The sequence below is a fragment of the Melopsittacus undulatus genome, chromosome Z (genome assembly GCF_012275295.1).
Source record: "Melopsittacus undulatus isolate bMelUnd1 chromosome Z, bMelUnd1.mat.Z, whole genome shotgun sequence".
NCBI lineage: Eukaryota > Metazoa > Chordata > Aves > Psittaciformes > Psittaculidae > Melopsittacus > Melopsittacus undulatus.
Genome location: NC_047557.1, coordinates 26,931,816 through 26,953,172, shown reverse-complemented (window position 1 = coordinate 26,953,172; position 21,357 = coordinate 26,931,816). Strand labels below are relative to the sequence as shown.

At 39.6% G+C, this 21,357-nt stretch overlaps 2 protein-coding genes across 8 annotated transcripts in view; one reads left to right on the top strand and one right to left on the bottom strand.

Annotated features, from left to right (window-relative positions):
- Window positions 1-1,213: 1,213 nt before the first annotated feature.
- The window catches only part of UTP15 (UTP15 small subunit processome component), a 29,338-nt gene continuing 9,194 nt past the window's right edge, over window positions 1,214-21,357 (top strand). The window contains exons 1-3 of one of the 4 annotated variants that reach the window (XM_031054140.2): window positions 1,316-1,339; window positions 1,810-1,884; window positions 2,455-2,531. In XM_031054140.2, coding sequence (XP_030910000.2) covers window positions 1,318-1,339; window positions 1,810-1,884; window positions 2,455-2,531 — 174 coding nt within the window. In that variant the 5' untranslated portion in view covers window positions 1,316-1,317. Of the gene's footprint in view, window positions 1,351-1,809; window positions 1,907-2,454; window positions 2,532-21,357 lie in introns of all 4 variants that reach the window. The other 3 variants (XM_031054142.2, XM_031054143.2, XM_031054141.2) reach the window with 3 other exon arrangements.
- ANKRA2 (ankyrin repeat family A member 2) lies at window positions 10,325-21,335 on the bottom strand. 4 transcript variants are annotated; one of them, XM_005155030.3, is made up of 9 exons: window positions 21,278-21,335; window positions 20,098-20,499; window positions 17,895-18,053; window positions 16,565-16,630; window positions 15,105-15,202; window positions 14,802-14,927; window positions 14,340-14,406; window positions 14,166-14,246; window positions 10,325-13,125 (listed from the first exon to the last, which is right to left on the bottom strand). In XM_005155030.3, exons 2-9 carry the CDS (start codon window positions 20,396-20,398, stop codon window positions 13,070-13,072), a joined length of 954 nt encoding a protein of 317 aa, XP_005155087.1. In that variant the 5' UTR covers window positions 20,399-20,499; window positions 21,278-21,335; the 3' UTR covers window positions 10,325-13,069. The 4 variants fall into 4 exon arrangements, with proteins under 4 accessions (XP_005155087.1, XP_030910006.1, XP_030910004.1 ...); XM_031054146.2 differs by having other exon boundaries at window positions 14,166-14,406; window positions 20,073-20,499; XM_031054144.2 differs by having other exon boundaries at window positions 14,166-14,406.

Here is a 21,357-nt window from a genome sequence, read left to right as displayed (position 1 = left end):
GTAGAACTTGCTTATGAAGTGCTTCATACCAGTTTCTGTCTCATGAAGTGACTTGGATTCTTGCTTAGGCAGTGTTAGTTTTTCCACCACTTGCAGACATACTTGGTGCTTAAATAATATCCATGGTAAAACTGTCTTTGAAATGCAAAATAATGCTAATACAGTGGTAAGCAGTCATGTCACAGGTCTGTGGAAGTCTCCATGCTAAGTATGCTCCCAGTCAGGAAATACTGGCATATCTCTGCATCCCCAAACTATGACTTGAGGATCAAGATATTATCAAAACGTGTTCTTGATTATAGCAGGTTCTAAGTGGAAGTTTGCAGTAGTCTTCATGTCTGACACTTAAATGCTCAGTTGTGGACTCAATCCTGTGATTATTTTCTCTTAAGGAGTTTGATTATGGTCTTCCTAGGCTGTTGTTAACTGCTAGAAACTCAAAATAGCTGTGTTGATGTTTCTCATTAGATTAAACTTCTATGTAGCCATATGATAATTACACCATTATGGATTCATATCTGTAGTCTTGCTCAAGGAAAATGCCTATGTATCTCCACTCGAAATATCTTGGACAACAGAGAAAACAAAACAGATGCCTGCACTGAAACAAGTGCTTGTTTGAGCTTTTTATTTCTGAAAAGTTACGGGAATATACTGGACCTGTCAGATTGAGCAGCTTGACTCCAATGCAGTAGGGGTTTGAGGTTTTTTTTCACCATTTTTGCAACAGATCTTTATAAATATCTTACTTGTTAATAAGCTTTGAGGGCTTTGCTGTTATTTAAAATGACTGTATGCTAATAAAAAACCCTATCAAAATCTGTTTGGAAAATGGTGGAACTACCTTAATAATATAGTCTGGTGCATTGTCATTAATTAGTCCCAGCTGGTAACAGAACTATTGCAGCCATTCACTTACTGCTCCCTTTCTTTCCCCCCAGCTCCTGGTAGGATTTGGGGAAGAAATACTGGAAGAATGTAAGCCCCATGGGTTGAGATAAGAACAGTCCAGCAACTGAAGGATAATACAACATTACTATTACTAATGATAAGGGAAATAACAAGGGCTGAGAATATAGAACTGAGGGAAGGGGGTGGGGGAACCCCCAGTAAACACAAGTGATGCACAATGCAATAGCTCACCACCCACTGACTGATGACCAGTCTAACCCTAGGAGTGATCTGGGTGATTCCCCCCGCGGATTTATATACTGGGCATGATGTGCTGTGGTATGGAATACCCCTTTGGTTAATTTGGAGCAGGTGTCCTGTCTCTGCTTCCTCCTGGCTTCCTGTGCCCCGCCTCACTGGCAGAGCATGAGAGACTGGGAAGTCTCAGGTAAGATCAAGGTAAGCATTGCTTAGCAACAACTAAGACATCAGTGTGTTATCAATACTGTTCTCAGACTAAAACAAAACAGCACTGCACCAGCTACTAAGGAGAAAAATAACTGTTACAGCTGAACCCAGGACATGCATATAAAAATAAAAAGCTCCATAGTATGGTTTTAAAATAACATTTAAACTCTAGAAGCCATCTTGAATTATTACATGGTGGGTTTTTGTTTTTTTTTTTTTTTTAAGTCTCTTGAGTCTGAGGTTGTGTTTTTAATGGTCTCTGTGAGAACTCCACAGTAGTAATGCATATTTAACATATGTGACTAAGGAAGATGACTAGGGTTTGTTTAAAATGTTCACAGCTCAGTTCCTCAAATACCAAATGGGTACTTGTGTATCTTATGTGGATTTGCTGGTGGTGTGTGAGAAGCTCATGTAGTTTCCACTTCTGTGAAATAATGTGTTTTGCAGGTGGAATGTCATATAGGCACTTCACCTTCCCTGAAGTATCCCTGCTGAAAACTTTGATGTCACATTATGGTACAGGTAGAGTTCATATGAAATGAAGGTAATAGCTTGTATTTGTTGTCAGAGGTCATGGAAGAGCTAAAATTAAGATGTGATCAGAACACCAGCTGGGAAGAAACTGAGTGTTTGTGAATGTTACGGGTGGTGGGAATGAGTTGGGGAAGTTTCCCAGGGAGGTGGGTGGGGTGATTGAGGAGTTGGAGTATGGAATCTGCCTGATTATGCCGTCTGTGAGAGTGGATCTGAACAAGTTATGGAACAAGAGTTAACATTCAGCACAGATAGGAAAGCCTGCAGGGAGGTCTGTGTTGATGATGACTAGATTACAACCTGAAGTGACTGACAAGATAATGTTATATGTAAAGAGAGGGGTTTTTAAAGCTAAAATACTGAGTTAAAGTAGTAAGTTAACAAGTACACAACTAAGTCTTGAGCTTAGATAATAGCTGCAATGTGGCTTCTGTTTTTTCTAAGATGTTATTTATTCATTTTCAGATTTATAGTTTCAGTTGCATTCAGCAATTTGTGAGAGTTGCTGAAAATGTTTGTCACTGGATGTGATAGTTGAAAAATTCTGATCTGTAACAGGTACTGGGCTCTGTGAGGAAGTCCTGTTTTCAGAAAGGGAGCTGACCGTGCAGCTGAGCCAAGCTTACTTAGCTAAGGTAAATAGTCTATAGCGTGAGGGAATACCAGGATTAGCTTGACTGATTGAATTCAATAACTTTAAAGATAGATTAAACATCTAGAAGCATTGAGAATCAGGAGAATAACTACTTTGGTCTAGTCTAATCAATTTTAAGCTGAGGTTTCTTGGTAGCGTTAACTATTTGCAGTCTCAACATGAAAGTCCATACTCTGTTAATATTCTGCTTTGTGGATGGATTATTATTAGAGAGTAATGTTCCTGACTAGAAGGAAGACAGTTTGGCTAATACTATTGCTAGACTGTCTTGCTATAATATGTTGGGCTTTTTGAGAAATAGATTTAACAGATGTAACTTGCATGTTGCCTTTACATTGCAGTGAAGGTATCCTGGCAGTGAAAAAGCTGTTCTGGTACTGTTTGTGTGGTGTGTGGATTAACAATACTTCTTACAAATGAATTACAGCCCAACCTTTTGCATTACTAATGAATCTGAGCAAATCAGAGCAATTCTTGGATAAGTCTTGTAATGGTATAAAGCATTAATGATTGTTTTTATAGCATGTATCTGTTATGTCTTGGGTAGGCAGAAGGCAGTGTTCAAGCCTAACAAGGCAGGATTGGACAATGCCTTGGGCACCATGATCTAGTGTGAGGCATCCTTGCCCACAGTAAGAGGTAGGAATTAGAATCATAGAATCATAAAATAGGGTTGGAAAGGGCCTTAAGATCATCCAGTTCCAACCCCCCTGCCATGGGCAGGGACACCTCACACTAAACCATATCACCCAAAGCTCTGTCAAACCTTTCCTTGAACACCATCAGGGATGGAGCATTGACAGTTTTCCTGGTCAACCCATTCCAGTGCCTCACCACCCTCACAGCAAAGAACTTCTTCCTTATATCCAATCTAAACTTCCTCTAAGTTTCAACCCGTTACCCCTTGTCCTGTCACTACAGTCCCTAATGAAGAGTCCCTCCCCAGCATCCCTATAGGCCTCCTTCAGATACTGGAAGGCTGCTATGAGATCTCCACCTCATAGCAATTAGATGCTCTTAAGGTAGTTTCTAACCCTAAGCATTCTGTGATTTGATGATAAGGCAGAATTCTCAGCATCCTGCTGCTATTCAGATGCTGGGATGGTTGAAGATCAGTTTGATATGTAACACAGTGCTTTTGCTTTTGATATCAAGTAACCAGCAGCTGCAACACTTTTCTGACGCTGCCAGGGATTTGATGTACTGTGCAGGATACTGGCAGATAAGGGTTGAAGTATCTGCTGCACTTGAAATCCCTATTCTGTATTTTTAATGTGTAGTGCTTTGTTTTGGAGGTTTTTTTGAGTACTGGAAAAATGTAGATGTGGGTTGTGCCCTACCCTCCCAATTTTCAGGAGGCACATGAAGCTGAGTTAAAAAGGTCTTTCTCTGGTTAGACAGGTACAGTTTATGGAGTTGCACCTGAGATAATGTCTGGTGGGTTTATGCTGAATATTAAAGATTTAAGTCAGCACTCTCCTGGTTCACAACCAACATGTAACTTGTGGCAAGTGTTTGTACCTGCTTGTTATCCGTGGGTTTAAAATGGTGCTATGAGGTTAAGCAAGATTTAAAGATGCTGAAAGTATCTACTGAAACAGGAGAAATTCTGGGTTTAAGCTGCAGCTCCAGGTATTGTGGCTAGTCCTGCTATGCTTTCATCTTACATCTAGCAACCGCATCAGACAATTGCAGAGATAACTGAGTATGGCCTGGGGGTCAGATCTTCCCTCTGCAGTAGTATTTTGTGGGCTGCTGTTTTGCAATGAGTTCCAAATAACTATGTGTTATAAGGCTGCTGCCATCTTTAAATACCCAACTGAGATCCAGAAGGGCTTCCTTGCACTCTTAACTTGTGACTGTGCAGGACAAAGACAATGTAAACATGGCTGTGTGGGCCAAAATCTGTGCTAGATCTGTGATGTCAGTGTTTGACATAGACATCTGTGGCATCTGGCAGTCACAGTAGAATGGTTTTGGTAATGCATGTGATGACTTCTACCTTGTCTCCTCAGTATTATTGCACCTGCAATACTAAAACCAGGAGCAGTGGTAGCTTCATTAGAGCCACTTACGGTGAGTGACATGGCTGTGATACATAGCAGATGAGTGGGTGGGAACCATGTTTACAGTATTTATGAACAACTATGTGTAAGGACTTCTGCATTTGTGCTGCTTTCTAACATTGCTTGGCTTCACCCCTGCAAGTTAGTCAACTCACGTTTTGTTGTGTTATGGTTGGGAGAGTCATCTGCCCTCACCAGGTATGACTTGTGCATAAGCATATGGTGAGAAGCAGCTACTGTCTCAAGGGTCCTGATCCTGTAAAGGTAATATGATCATGTATGTTTGTAGGATTCATACGTTAATTAAAATCAGATGAAGTGAAAAAATGGAACAGTAGTGGCAGCAGAGTGGCAGGCTTATTTGTTTGATGTGCCTGTTACAAGTTTTTGTCCCTGGGAGAGCTGGTCTATAAAGCAGCAGGGAGGAGTTAATGTAAAAATTGATGTATTTCCCTTCTGGGTGCTTTGCACCACTTAGTGTTAGGAGTCAGAAGATGGTGCAGTTCTTCCTGGTGTTGGGAAGCCCCTAAACAGCATGAAACCAGCATGGCCAGCTGGGGTTTGCCTTTAGCGTATGCTGGGGCAGCATTTGGATAAACAATCCCTGCGTATATCAGCAACATTTCATGCTCCAGTAATTCCTACCTGGGGGTGATAATCTTTAAGATCTTTTTTTTCACATGTGTTTTACTGTTTGTAGAAGCTGGAGTAGCCTACAGGTCTGAGGATTCTCTGAGTCATCTTCTTCCACCAGCACATAAAATTGAGGCTGGCTTAGATGTGACCTCGTGCACATATTACACTGGTGATTAGGCTGACCTCTGTCAGGAGCTGTAGGCTGGCTGGTTTGTCATTCTGCTTTAGTGTCAGCCCTCTCACATTTGTATCATAGACTATCCACTCATGCTATTTGTCCCTCATATTTTACCATTGCCCTATTTTAATTGTGTGTGCTTTGAAAATTAAGTGTTATCATTTGTTTCAAAACCTGGAACTGCTTTTATGTTTGTTTTTTCAATTGTGTCCTATCTTAGTAGCTCTCTAGTTTCACCAGGAAGTACAGTATACTTTAGACAAACTATGTCAGCAGGCTGTACATTGAATTTCAAGGGGGGCTTTAGCTTTTCAAGGGGGGCTTTAGCTTTTCAAGGGGGGCTTTAGCTTTTCAAGGGGGCTTGAGCTTTCAAGGGTACCAGTATGTTTTGTGTGAGGCTGTGGATCTTCTTGAAACCTTCACATTTTATGTGAGCAGAAAATCATAATGATTCCAGACCAAAGGCCTTTTTTGAGACAATGGCAATGCTGTTATGCCTGTGATCTTACCCTGTATTCATGACAGACATTATGCCACAGATGCAGAGTAGCTAGGCAGGCTGTTTTTTGTGATGCAAAAATAATACAACCTAGGCGTAACCTAATGGCTACAAATGCAGGGTACAGGGATTGATAGGATTTAGCCAGAGCTTGCCCATATTTATTTTTCTCCTGTGCTAGAAGCCTGGCTAAATGCTGGCACATCAAATTTGCCTGCAGATTGCACATCATCTTCTGTCCTCTAGTTGACAATAATACAGAGAGTTTAAGTCAAGCTATTGATTGAATGATAGGTCCTCCTGAAATACTTGCTAGTGCTATATAGTGATATATACTATAACTTGTGTGAAAATGATACTTTCTGTAATCTGTATTTTCTATTTATGAAATACAAATGCTGATGTGCTAGAAAGGCTTAGGGCTGTGAAAAGCATGTCATGTGGCTGGTTTTGCCATGATTTGATTTCAGTGTTAAAAACCAGCATATGCAGTTTATTGCTGTAACGAATCAGAACAATACTCCCCAAAATGCAGGTCAAGATTATTCAGAGATTACTTAGTTTCTTTTTGCTGGAAAAGGGTGAGTTGTCAGTGCAGTCCCCCAGCTGTAATCCACCTCGTTGCTGTGCTCAGTTTACAGTTGGGCTCTGCAGCCTTTCCTGCTGATTTTTGTGTGCATGGCTGGCTTCATCACTGCTCATCTGTTGAAGAATGACTGACATGCTTTACAGTCATGTATGCCTATAGAGTTTCTAGCTTAATTTGGTGACAAATCACCCTCAACAGAAAGATCTATTCAGATGTCATTCCTAGGATTAACCCCTCACAATATCTTTGATCTTTAAAGTTCCAAGTGACTGGATTGCTAATTCACACAGTTGTACATTCACTGGCAGACAGAGCAGTGTACTTTCTGAAAGCATTATGTGCTGCACAGCAGGAGATGCATGCAAGCGGAACTGCTGTAACAATACTAATGATGATTATTGTAGTGATGGTCTGTGTTTGCACTGCAGTGATTTACTGTTGTTGTAAAGGAAAAAAAGTCTGGTCTACAATGTTCAGGAAAAACTCTGCTGGAATTCCCCTAACAATCAGCTTCTTGGTGAAAAATGCAGAACAGACTTAAGTCTATCATCCCAGTAAATAGTCTCTTTCTCTTCTTTTCCATCCCTTGTCCTTTACAGTTTCATGATGATACGAAATTGCGTCTGGTTCATGCTAGGGATTAGATACAGGAGTGACTGTGAACTGCTTAGGTGGAAAAGCTACCTGAAATTAGGATAAACTTTCATGGTTGCTCTACTTCTGACAGTTTTTGTTCCAAGTACTGTTCTAACACAGTGGTGGAAAAGTAGTAGTAGTTCTGGCCTTAGTTTACAGCTGTCTCTTCAGGCTGCAAGTTAGGTAGTATCATCAAGGTTTAAAGAAGTGAGCGTCAAGATTGCTTAAAGGTTACTGAAAGAACATAGCACCAAGGGCACAGTAAAGCAGCTTTGGAAATCCAAATTTAATGAATGTTGTAAGTAGAAGTTTGTCTCTGTTGTTTCTTAGCCAAGTAAGAGTAAGGCTGAGGCCAATTTCCATCTCCCTGGGGTTGAGTGACAGTATTCTTTCCTGCAGGAGTACTACTGGGATGTCAGATGCTGGGTTCTCTGAAAAAGTGTCACAAAGGAAGCCTTGTATCATGGCCCTGAGACAGGGTTTGCTCTGGTTCTACAGCTGGGGGCTGTGTGGACCTTGGAAAAGGTGGAGAGCAGAGGTGCTATCTTTGATCTGTTGGCCCCTGCTGTGGACACCAGCTCCCTGTGTGGCATGAGTAGGTGTAGGACACTGTTGTTTGGGGTTTGCTATTGCGCGTGTGTGGTTTTTTATACCAAGGAAAACCCACAGGCAGCTAAAGGGAGATGGGGCTTTACCCTGGGAAGGTTTGGCAGGAGGTTGCTGCTTTCTGTAACTGTCTCAGAAATACAAGTGGGGAATTCAAAGAACAAGACTGATGAACAAAGAAGGCAACAGAGTGGAACCAGTAACAGCCCCAGGGAAAAACAGAAAAGACCAGGGAGAGTGTTACAAAGTGCTCATCAGATTTACATGCTAATAGTAGTGCTAACATTGTACATGATTAACTCCTCACTTGACTGAATTCTGTCTGGATGAAAATGTATAGATTGAAAGTTACACTTCTGTCACCTGACACTCAGGGAACATACAGGTTCTTTTTAGGGATTCTTGGCAGAATGGTAACAGCACTAAGTTATAGTAACAATTAAAGCTGTTTTGTTTTTTTTTGTTGTTTGTTTTTTTCCTTAAGATACTATGATTAGTATAGCACAGAATTTATTATTAGAATGGTACAGGATTTCTGCAAGCAGAATCAATGTAGTACCTCTAAGTAGCATAATACAGAATCTATAACACAATTTAATTTACAATTTCTAATTACCTGGACCATCTGAAGATCAGATATTAATACCTGGTTTGCTGTATCAAATATAGCAATCATAATCTAGATTCAAATCATACAAAAGAATGAGTCACTCCCTCAGTCCCTGGGGAAAGCAGAAGACACAATGGAGGTGTCCTGGGCAGGTCCTAGTCTGACTCCCTGTCCAGCAGCAGCTCTGGTCCATGTTCCCCATTAGGCCTTGTAAGTGTGTTTTATTTTACAGGCAGTGCTCTGGTGCTGTTACCGTCCTTGTTCTGTGTCAGGGTCATCAACACCACCAGGCTGTCTGGGTGCCTGGGACCTTCAAGGACAGTAAGGACATGGGTAATCAGCCTCGTGCCCAGGAACTGAGTCTGGTAGGAAGGGGAAGGAGAAATCTGTTTCCTTTGTCTACTTGGTGCACAGGACCTTCAGGGCCTAAAAATGATGGGAAAGGGAATGAATACATGATGTGGTTGACCCCAGAGGATGGCCGCTTCTCTCATAAAATGGCACTAGTTATACTAATGTCAGTTATGCTAACCACATTGAGTAGGGTTTGGGAGCAATGTGTACTGGTCACAGTTCCTTTGAGAATCAGTTTGCGGACAGTATCTTAACTTCTTTTGATCAAATATTAACAATCTGGTTATTCTTCACTGCCTCTGTTGGTTCAGTTTCTATCTTGGTCACTGCTCAAATGAGAGAAAGCAGAAATTCTTTGAGCAATTACAAAGTGGATGTGTAAAACAGACCTGCTTGCTTCTTCAGCTTTATTTCCCTGCAATACAGATAAAGCCTGTCTGTCTTGTACTGTAAGGTTTCTGAGCAGTTGCAGCCAGAATGTTAAATCTGACAAATGTCATACCCACTGCATTGCAGTGTTTGTTGTGTACTTGCCCTGTTAAATAGACCAGAACACCCTGCAAAGTCAAATGTGAATGAATGAGACAAAGACTTTGTGCAGCTCTGAAGCATTTGTCTGTTATTACTACATGAAACTGCTAGGCAATCTGCTTTGTAAGGCGGAGTTTATGACATTTGTGATTACATGCTGCACACTAAAAAAGAGTTAACTGGGAAAAGCAACTTATTTGCTAACACTCTGAAATACAGTATGCTGGCATTTAATATCAAATGTAAAATACTGACACTTCTGTAAGAAATAATACTGGCAAGAGCTTTTGGTAGACTGTTCAGAGGGAATCAACTTGGTTAAGATTTTGACTGCCTCTGGTCTTTGGGATGCCATGGCAAGGAATCACTGCTGCCTTCAGACCCATGGCTGTGTTTCAAAGGTAACTCCTAGTGTCATCTCCCTGCCATGAAAGGCTACAGAGATGGTTCACTAAAACAAAATCAGCAGGCTGGTGTTTCAGAACAGTTACCAGTGCTGAATCAGGGGCTTTACATTTTTTACCACTATAAACAAAGAAAACTGAATACTGAGAAGTATTTACACCACAAAAAAACAAATTAATTGTTGTGCCTTAGAGAAACATGAAGTACGTGGAGTGAAGCATGCTGTTAATATTGCATAACCAAGTTGTCTGGGCTTTTTTGACAGTGATTTTTTCCAGTGTGTAAAGCTTTTTCTTTGCATTGATTTTCCCCCTCTGCTCCTGGTTTACTAACTCTAAGTCTTCCTCAGGGTGTCTGAATCATAGCTTATGAAATACTGCTTGCTGTTCCCTGCAGGGCCCTCACAAAGAGCCACAGAAAACTTCAGTTCCAAGTTCATTGCCTTAGCATACTGTCATGCTATAGAAAGGGTTCTTATGGCAGTGAATGGCTTCTGAAAGATGATCATCTTCACCTCTGTGCTCACTTTTGTGGGATGTGTGGTGATGACTATCTGACAATCGCTTGAAATTCTACAGCAAAAGGATGGAAGAAAATTTACATTTTGCTGTCTTAATCAATGTTCCTCTATTTCAATATCTCCCTGTATGACACATTATCAGGCAATAGTTAAGAATTAGTTTATTTCCTATATATTAACTCAGTGCGTATTGAAGTGCAAGACAAAATACAAAGCAGATACCGAAGGTTCATCATTAGAACAAGTATTTTCCTGTAACACAAACAATATACAAAAAGCAAAGTCTGGTACTTATGCACACTTGTATAGCATGTCCATACACAAAGTGTCTCAAAAAATAATCAGAAATAGGTTATGATGTTTCCAGAAAAGACGGTTTGCATTATTTTTGCATTGCTTTTTTACATCAGCCATTAAATCTCAGTGTTTATAATAAGCAATTTTTACAGTAATGGCTACTTAATGTTATTTAAAAATTACTTGTAGGAAGACACATTTTTCTAGATTTTAATTACGAAACTATTTCCCTACCTTGCTTTCCAGGCATGCTGGATTTACTGTTTCTTTCACCTGATTTAATCATGCACGATACAGTAAAACTGTTGTAAAACTCTACATAAAAAATACAAGTGTTAAAAGTCTGGGAGAGAGAGAATACTCAAATGCAGCAAGGATTTCATCAGCATCAGCAGGGTCAATTACATTTTCCTGCTTCACCTCCCTTCACCTTAGGTTCATTACATTTCAATTTTCAGCTTCATGAAAGAAATGGATCTCTGAATTTTCTCTCACACAGCCTTTCAGAGGTTAAGTTTGGCCCAATTTACACCTTCTATACACCACTGATGTTTCAGTAGAGTTACAGAGAAATTTGGCCAGAAATTCAGGTTTAATCCGTGCAGGTTTGGATTTTTTTTTCTTATGTTTTCTCCTATTGCATATCTAGTCACTTTGAAGTAACAAAGTTAATGTTTTTAGTTATTTTTCTGGCCCTGGCTCAGAAGAACTCGGCTGGATGATGCCCCAGCCTTCCAGCATCCTTGGTCAGGATCACAGTGCACGTACTTTCAACAGTACTGATTTCCTCTGTGTATGGAATATTTTCAAATAGAAACATTACATGGAGCAAGGAAGAAAGGCGGGGGCTAGGAGTGCATGGATGTGCCCGGATGCTAGACCTCTAGTGGACACAATGGAGAAATGCTTATGAAAACATGAGAACTCTCTACAGAGGTCTGTATGTACACTCAGGGAAAAAGCTTCTGAGAAGTCTCTTACAGAAGTTTATCTATTATTTGTCCAAAACTATCACATGTCCCATTACTCAGTGCAGGGGACTCAGAAAATCAGTGCACATTGCCTAATTTTTCAACTAATCTCAAAATCACGCTGTTCTACTTGAACAGCTGTCGGGACATCCTGCCAAAGCAGGGGATGAGAGGCTGGATAGCAGCCCTGCAGAGAGAGTTCTGTGGGTTTGCATTGATGGCAAGTTGACTGTGAGATAACAGTGTGCCCTGCAGCCAGAAGGGCCAACCATGTCCTGGGGTACATCAAGAACAGTATAGCTGGCTGGTCAAGGGAGGTGACTGATTGTCCCACCCCAGAATGCATCAGTGTGGCTCCGCCTTGAGTACTCTGTGCAGTTTTGGATACCTCAGCATAAGAATGACATCAAGCCATAATGGCTTGTCCAGATGTGACTGACCAAGATCGTGAAAGGCCTTGAGGGTAAGACTTCTGGGGAGCAGCTGAGGTTACTTGGTTTGCTCAGCTTGGAGAAGACTGAGGGGTAACTTCATCACAGCCTACGACTGCATCAAGGGGTGGCAGTTGAGGGGGAAGTGCTGATCTCTCTCTGGTGACCAAACGGAATGAAGCTGTGTCAGAAAGTTCAGTTTGGACATTAGGAGAAGGTTCCTCAGGCAGATGGTAGTTGGTCGCTGGAATAAGCTCCCAGGGAAGCAGTCATGGCACCATGTTTGTCAGAGTTCAAGGGCCGCCTGGGTGATGTTCTTAGTCATACAGTTTAGTTTTAGGTAGTCCTGTGAGGTGCAGGGAATTAGACTCAATGATCCTTATGGGTCCCTTCCATCTTGAGATATCCTATGATTCTATGATCCAAAGGAGCACACTTTGGCTGAAGAAGGCTGGAATGCAGTAGGATTTGGCTTTTCTTCCTATACAGCTGATGGCTGCTTTCAGCCACTGCAGGGAGGGTATTTAGGAGCTAGGAATTCTGCACTTGTAATTTGGCTTCATTTTATCAGACAAGTTTCTACCTAGGATGCTCTAGCCTAGCTGTTTCAGGACTACAAAAGGAAGGGACATGGGAAAAAATCTGGTAGAAATTAAACTACCATCACCAAAGCCCTTCAATTTACTACCAAATTAAAAATCAGATAAAGCCAAAAGCTTATGCAGTAGTATTAGCTGGTGATCTTGAAAACAATCACATCTGGTGCATATTTTATTATTGGTAATACTAAAGATGTGTATCTTCTGTGGTGACACACCTCAATTACCTAAACAAATTTTGTCCTGGGAACATGTATCAATGATACGAAATATAACACGTCACAGTGCCACCCACTGCACTCAGTGTAAACATTTAGATGGTCAAAACTGGTTATATTTACAAATATTTTCATGCACAACTAACTTTTTCTTTTAAAATTATATAAAATATTTTTAAGAAAAGGATGACATTGCATGAGTTTATGAACAACAATGAAAGACGACGAAGAATATTAAAAAGCTTAACTAAAACCAGCAAATGGCTGAACTGAAGTAAAGTTAAAAACAACTAACCCTTGTCACTAATTATAGAGCTAAAAAGCAGTACAAATGTCCAAGCCAAGAACTGACACCAGCAAAAAAGCCAACCATTATTCCTTGATATTTTGAAGTAGCTTTAATAAATGAGACTCAATAACCTGTTGAACTAAAGCAGAGAAAAAGATCAAGTTAATCAGTGTTCAATGTTTTCTCACGTTTTTAGAGCTCTACTATTTTTTCCTGGTAGATGCCAGCTTGTCCTGTACAATCGCTTAATAAAAGCCAAACAGGAATAAATTCACTGTGGGAAGAGAGTCTGCATCCCTTCAGAAAATAAAAGCCTCATATATTGCAAAACCAATACACACAGTAAGGTAGATGATAGGGCTTTGAGCTGATGATCTGTTCTCTAGTTTGAAAAGGCTGATAGTATATGGAAAACAAATTTTTAAGCCTACAAATGGAAAGTGGGCAAAAATGCTTATTAAAAACTACTTCTGTAGAATGTTTTGAGACTGAACTCTTGAAGTAGTCCTCTATCTAGACATTAATAATGTTACTGCCACCCTATAAGTACAGGGCCCTGGTTGGAGAAGCTATACATGCAGTGTTGGGCTTATTTCAGGATGCAGTTAATTTCTGTAATGGCTGGCATTTCACAGCTTTCAAAATGAGGGCAGCATGAGGAAAAAACAATGCAGAATCCCTTCTTTGCTTATTTCTTTCTACAGACAAGTCAGGTAGCCTAATTCACTGATCCTGGCTGTTAGTGTTTGTCTCCAAGAAAAACTGGAGCTACTTTGACAGAGAAAGAAGGTTTTGCAAGCTATATCACATCATGCCAATCAACAAAGTACCAGGGTGAACAGGTCAGGAGGGCTGTGGGTCTCTTATCACTGTCTAGTGCAACATACACCCTTTTGTATAGGGTAGGGGAGCAGCTAAGGGCTGCATCAGCCCTGCACATCATTATCTGTGTCCACAGATGCAGGCCCAGGTCAGTGACATTTTCTTACTAGGTACTTGGCTTTCTGAGACAGGGACAAAAATTCCTACCCATTTTGCACTGATACATTTAGGTGTAATAAGACTTGTAGGATAGGGATTTTCTAACAGCTGCAAAACTTCTATCAGATCATTGCAGAAGCTACATAAACAAGGAGCAGTAAAAACCAAAATCAAAGAATTTACATTTGCAATACTCACCACTCCGATAGCCCAAGGCTACAGCCAAATCCATGGAATTATAGCCAGCATCTGTTTCAATAGTTGGATCAGCACCACTTTCTATGTAAAACAGGAAAAGAAACTCATACTTCTGACGAGAACAGGCAGTACTCAGTATTATTATTGATAATAAAGTTGTGACAGTCTGCTTACCAAGGAGAATTTTTACACATTTCACATGGTTCCCATGTACTGCATACAGTAGAGGTGTGCCTCCATTCTGCGAATGTAAATAAAAGCCTTAGAAACTTAATGATTGAGCAGTCTGCAAGTCTGCAATTGTAATTCATTAACACACCAGTATACTTCTATGTATCTGTAAGAAACTTAATAGGTTTTATAAAAATGAGATGCTGTTTTGGAACTTCGATTTATTTTTTGTCTACTGTTTAGACTGCACGCTCACTCTTCTAGAAGGACTCAGTGTTAGTCTCATTCTCTTTTTGCCAACAAGTCAGAGCTAGTATGGCCGACTTCTCTTATCCTGTAAAAGTTTTGAAACTCTCAGGTATTTTAGAAGAGGTAGAATAATTTTAAAATCTGAAACAGTGCTATGCCCTGGTCCAAATTTCTGACCAAAGCACCCTCTGACATAAATCAGAGCTAGAGTCTTACCCAGTCATACTCATTGACATCAACTCCACAGTCGAGCAGCATTTTGACAATATCCGTGTATCCTTTACTGCAAGCCAGTGAGAGGGCACTTTCTCGTCCCTTCCCCAAAATCTGAGGATCTGCACCCTGAAATAATAACAACAGCAACAACAAACCAAATTAATCACACTTTTTTTAAATGTGAGGTTTTACACAGAACTTAACTGAAACTTTTAAGTGTATAGCAGCATTGAAAAAAATATCAGAAGGCAAACTGAACTAAAAAGTAAATGAATTTAAAACAAGGTGGGTTTATTTCCTTACATTTTGGAGAAGAAATTCCACTATTGCTATCTGCCCATGAGCTGCAGCCCACATCAGAGGTGTAAATCCTTCTTCATCCTTATGATTGATAACATTTTCTGTGTAAAGATAAATATGTAATTTAGTAATCCCTTTCACTAATGCACAGTAGAAGCTCGTGAAATGCATAGATGTATTCACGGTGAATGGACTTAGGTATCAGTATAGCCTAAAAGTCATTCTTACCTTAATTTTAAACACAAAATTCTATTGCGATGGTGGTGCAAATATCTTTGTCCAAGAAAGAAAAAACATTCAACTGAGCAAAGCAGAATTTAAGAATTTGGTTTATTAATTTTTTAAGCTCTATAAATCAAGCTCTGTTTCTACTCAGAAATGTTACAAATTGTTGGTAATCTGTGCTTTATCTTTGGAAAAAAGGGCTGTTTGAAAAATGAAGATGGACAGTCTGTATTACACTGCAGAAAGTGGTGTTTGTTTTTTGTTTGGTTTTTTTTTAACAGAGTGAGCCACAAAGTCTTGTAAAGAATTATCTTGTAAAGCAATATAGATACTGTATCTCCATTCCCTCCAGAGTTTATGCAAACAATAGGGTGTTTTTTGGAAACAATTAAGGTCTACTTCTAGTGCAGCTGAAAGCAGGAAAAAGAAAATATTTTAACATTTGGCTGGCTGAAATAGTTGAGTTGGAACTTGTAAAAAATATTTAAGTACTTAAAAAATCCAATGTTTATCACAGCACTAGACTATGCATTTTTTACTGATACTCCAGAATCAATTTGTTTGCTATATACATTACAAAGTATATAGACTCAGAGACTCAATATTTGCTTTCCAGCAAACATTTCAACAAAGATGCACTGAAAGCATGGCTGATTACTACTAGTATAATAATATTCTATTAACAATATATTTCCTTATACTATTAACAGGATATTACTCAATTCAATATGCTATGCATTGTGGACACACAAATGTCACACTGAAAACTATCACCCAACTCAGACTGAGCAGCACTATTATATCGTGGGTGTTAGCCATGGTTTAATTACCATCATACAGCTCTATACATTGATTGATTAAATAAAATTGGAAAGCCATGGTTTTAAATTACAAAGATAATAACAATTAAAAAGTAACAACTCTTCTGATAGAACAGATTCTCCCCTCTCATTTATATGGATTACATATATAGCTGGGGAGCAGGTGGAGTAACGGATTTGCCTACAACTCCTATTAATGCTAATGTTTCACTTAAAACCCAAATCATAGGAAACAGTGAATAAGACAGATGCGAAACAAAAGTCTATATCTGCAAAGAACAGATACGTGAAATATCCTTCAATTTGTTCCAGAATTGAAGATTATTTTTTTTAATGTTTTCTGGGGAAGAGTTAAGCACAAGAGGGTATAAACGCACCAAAGAAAAAAGGAAGATATTTACTCTCCTTCTGTCTCACCTTGTTCAATACGTGTGGCCAGATACAACATCTCTCCCTGAGCAGCCAGCTGATGAACTGATAAAGCTGAAAAAAAGGAAGCAAAATCATGTGTCACACATACCAATTTTCATTCTGCTCTGTTTGGAATTTGGCTTAAGCAGTACAGAACATGGGTTTGAGAATGTAGATAGGTTTCACATTATACTCTGAACTAGAATCACTATCTTAAAAAGTTTTCAAAACGTTCCACAGGTTTAGGTAAATTTTTAACCAAGGTAGAAATTGTACTAAAAAGCAGAAGATACTTCCCACACTGACTCTTTACAAGGCAACATGCTCCCTGATGCTGGCCAGCAATCCAAGATCATATTAAGAACATTTATGAATCAAAATAAGCATCTTTTGTTAAATTGAGGTTGTGTAGTTTTAAAATGACATCTAAGAGATTACATGTCAGGAGACCTGTCACACTGCTCAGTGAGCCTGTGGCACGACTCTTACTCACTACAGTATGGAATACATCAGGCAATAAAACTATTACAAGGCATGATATCTGCATCTACATCTACAGGGGAAAAAAAGGATTGTGGGCTTGTTTTAAACTTATCAAAGCTGGTCTTCAATACCAAGAAGTTGCAGAGGTAGTCAGGAGGGAATATATAATAAATTATCCACATTATATAACAACAAAATTAGCTAACAAGTACATAATACATACTGTTCATTGTCTTTATCCTATTCACTATATGAAACATTAAAGTTATACTTTTTTTCAGAAAGACTGTGTATTTTGTTCACGTTCATGTTGCAGCTCCAGATTAATTTTTCCAATGCAAGCAGCTTTTTTTCTACCATTGAATTTATAATATATGGATGGAATAATTTATAAATGAATTACGTAGAATTAATTTATAAAGAAAATACTTACCAATTAACAAAACTCCATAAATTGTACTGCCTTTCAAGATATGTGGCAATCATGACATTTGCAGTATGAGTTCGTAGCACTTACCAATCACCTAATTTTAATAAATTTTACAAGATGTGCAGGTTCTGAAAACAAGAAGCACATTGGCTTAAAGCTCAGAAAGGATCAGAAAAATCTTTACCTATTTTTTTTTAACTCAAGAATTGGTTTCTTTCTGGAAAATGCACTTCAGATATGAATTCAAAACAGCAGGTGGATTACTATTTCGCAGTTGGAACCATGTGAAATTAGACAAGAATATCTCGATGTTTTCTCCTTATATATATATTTATTAAAACACCAAAGGAAAAAAATAGAAAAATATGTCAGCCATCTAACACTCAGTTCACAAAATAATTAACAGTAAGTCAGGATACTTACAGTTTACAAGCAGAGGTGTAGTAGAAACTTCATTTCCCCTGTGTTTGTTAGTTAGGGTAGTTGATTGTTTTATTGGTGAGAAATGCTTAGTAGTTGATGGAGTATAAACATGTCTTACTTGGATACCAGGGGACGGAGAAGTGTGGCTGTTGCATTCAGCTACATTGAACAGAGAAAACAGAGAGGATTTCAACACTAGTAAGAGTATTAAAAGCAAACCACAGATTTTAAGTCAAACTAGAAGGCACCAGTGTCACAAGATCTTTAAAACCCATGTTAAGTAAGCTTTGTGACATGTGCTTTTCCACTGTGTACTGTCAAACAGCTGTTTTCATTTCTAGCATAAAACAATGCTGCTACCCACGTGTTCAGTATTCAGTACAGCATAATGTCACACAAATTGGTGTCTAAATGACGTTAAGCCTTCATCTAGATTTTCAACAGTGCCTGGCATGGATTTATCAGATACAAGAGCCCCACACAGCCTACTACATCCTTATTAATGCTCTCCAGTGCAATAACATTATGCAGCTTCAGTCAGTCATGCAGTCAGGTAACTGCTCAGATCATCCCTTTGCCTACTTCCCAAGACTACCTTCACTAATTTTCTTCTCCAGGACTTTTTACACTTCTGCTACATAAATCTGTAACTGCATTATGAATGCCTTATTAATACTTATCCAGCAGGAAGAGAGATATTCCACAGTAACTTTCATAAAATGCAACAGCAAGTTACCACTTAGAATGTGGGAAGTTATGCAGCGCTGATATGTTCATCTGTACTAATTTTCCCAGCTTCCTATTAGAATCTAATGGCATTTCATTACAGAATACATATATTATCTTGGCTTCTGCTTTTCAAAAGTAACTACTAGCTTTGAGAAGTAGCTGAGGAGCCAAGTAATTTTTAAGAAGCTAACTGATTAAATACTGGAAATATGCATTGAAAGATTAAACTCCATTACTGGCTAAATCGACATCAGTGTGCAATAGTAATTAATGACTCAAAAGTGCTTAACAGGCACACTGAACTCATACTACAGAGAAACTCACGATTAAAAACCCAAGTGCAAATTCAGGGAGACAACCAATTACAATTAGAGAGTAACTGAATAAAAATGAAATTACATTTTGTTTGCTAATCAAATTGCTACAGCTGACTTGATCAAACTCAGAGACCTACCAGGGATTTTTGACCTGTGGTACCTGGATCTGCAGGACTACTTCTAAGGGGTTCACAAATATTACCTAAGAAAAAACACCCTACTGCTGATGGGTCTAAATCTGCTGCTCAGGTCTGCAGCTCCACTAGTAAGCACTTAGGGCCTGCAAATCAAAAAAGTTTGAAAATTACAATGGCTACAATGAACTGCAGCCAACAATACTAATCAGAGAAACCATAAAATTTTACAATAGGCCCGTGTTTGTATGTATTGTAGAAAACAAGTCAAATTCAACCTCATGAAAAGATACATCACTGAGAGTCTGAAACATGACAGCAAGAACTAGAAATCTCAGCTGTTAAGGAGAAATAGACGGAAGTCCTTATCCTGTTCTCTTATCAACATGTTCAGCCATGAAAAAGCACGGATCAGTTCTGATGAAGCTGACAAGCAATGGCTGGAGATCCAGCTGCAGCAATCCAGAACTGGAGTAACACTCACTTTCAAGTAGTGTGAAGCTGCACTGGCAAGCCAATCCCTGCAACAACTACAGCCTTTGTACATCCATATTAATAAAACAAAATCAATGGTATGAGCTATGCTATTTTGTCATCAGTACCACTGAAAGGATAAACATGCTGCAGTAAGCTACTGCAGTTGAAATGATCATATAGTGCTTTCAGTAGTGTTTTGCAGATACATGCACTCAACAACATGTAGCATGTGGTAGAACATGATGCACAAAAGAAGTAAACTTGTTTTTGTGATCTGCATCAGCTCTTATTAAATTAAATCAGAGACTTTTTTGTGCCACTACTTTTTCAATTAAAAAAACACAACTACAATATTTAAAAAATAATATAAAAGAAATTAATTCTACAATAATTCATTAAGTATATAATAAAAATAGATGGGTAAGAAATTCTAGACAACTATTATTGATTAACACAGGTATAAAGCAGAGGCTTTTTTGTTTTAAAAATAGCAGTTTAACAGGATGACACAGTCCACATACAACAATTTGTACCATAAAGTTCAACCTTTAAATAAGACAGATGCCACTTCAAGGTCAGAGTTAACTTGATCTTGAATATTTTTACTGTCCTCTTCATTCAAGGATTTCACAAATCGTGAGCAGACATTCATATCAAATCTATTGGGCAAAATGAATTTCATTCCCATGGTAACACTCTGAGCTGGGCCTTCTTCTGTGCTAGAGTCAAGCTGATGCTCCACTTTGATGTCCGGCATGGGTGGAAGGCTGTAGCTAGTAGCACATTCTTCCACAATTAACTGGGCTGCAACGTCTAAGTTTGTTGAAGATGCCATGGCCCCAGTCATGTGAAAGTTTTATGCAAAATGTTTCTTCATGGTTTCTAGCCACTAGCAGTTCCAGCCAATGAAGCTGTACCTAGAGATCCGAATGTCTAAATAACCTGAAACTGGAAACATTTAACAGGTTAACAACACTCTGGTAAAGCAATGTATAAAAATATACCAAGCTTGGCTTCACTGAAGCTGATGGAATCTGGTTCTGATAGTTGAAACGGTGGTGAAATATCAATTCTACTGCTGTCACAAGCAGTACGGCTTGGGGGTATGGGTTTAAATGGAGGGACCAAACCATCCATTCAAATTTGATCACGTGGATATTTAAGCCAAAGTCCATAATGAAGCCACTAGGAGCTCCATCTAAGTAATGTTTCATAGTATTAGTCTGGTTGCAACAAAAAAAACCCTACCACAAGTAACCACATTTATACCAAGACAGGAGAACATGACTTTGTTTCCTAAAAACATCAGACCTGAAGGAAAATTTACAGTGACTTTATGCCATTTTATGATTCTTAAGCCTTTCCATAACATGAGTAAAACAAATGGCTTCTACCCTATGCGTAGGAAAACAACTCCATCTATGTCGGTGACAAAGAACACCCCAGTTCACCCTGAGAGCACCCGGGCAGCTCCGCGGCCTGGCAGCACCATGCTCTTCTTCTGCCCGCCCTCTGCCAGCCCCGGCACGAAGGGCCCGAAGGAGGGCTGCAGCGGTACAGAGGCCGTAGCCAAGGGTGCTACGGAGAACCCGCCGGGACGGGACGGGGCGGGGCGGGGCGGGGCGGGGCGGGGCGGGGCAGGGCAGGGCAGGGCAGGGCAGGGCAGGGCAGGGCAGGGCAGGGCAGGGCAGGGCAGAGCAGTTCGGGCCCCACGGCATCACCTCACCTCGGCACCACCACCTCTGTCGCTGACAGAGAGGCGGACGTGACGCCGTACAGCCCAGCCGCGGTGGCGATTGGCTAGGT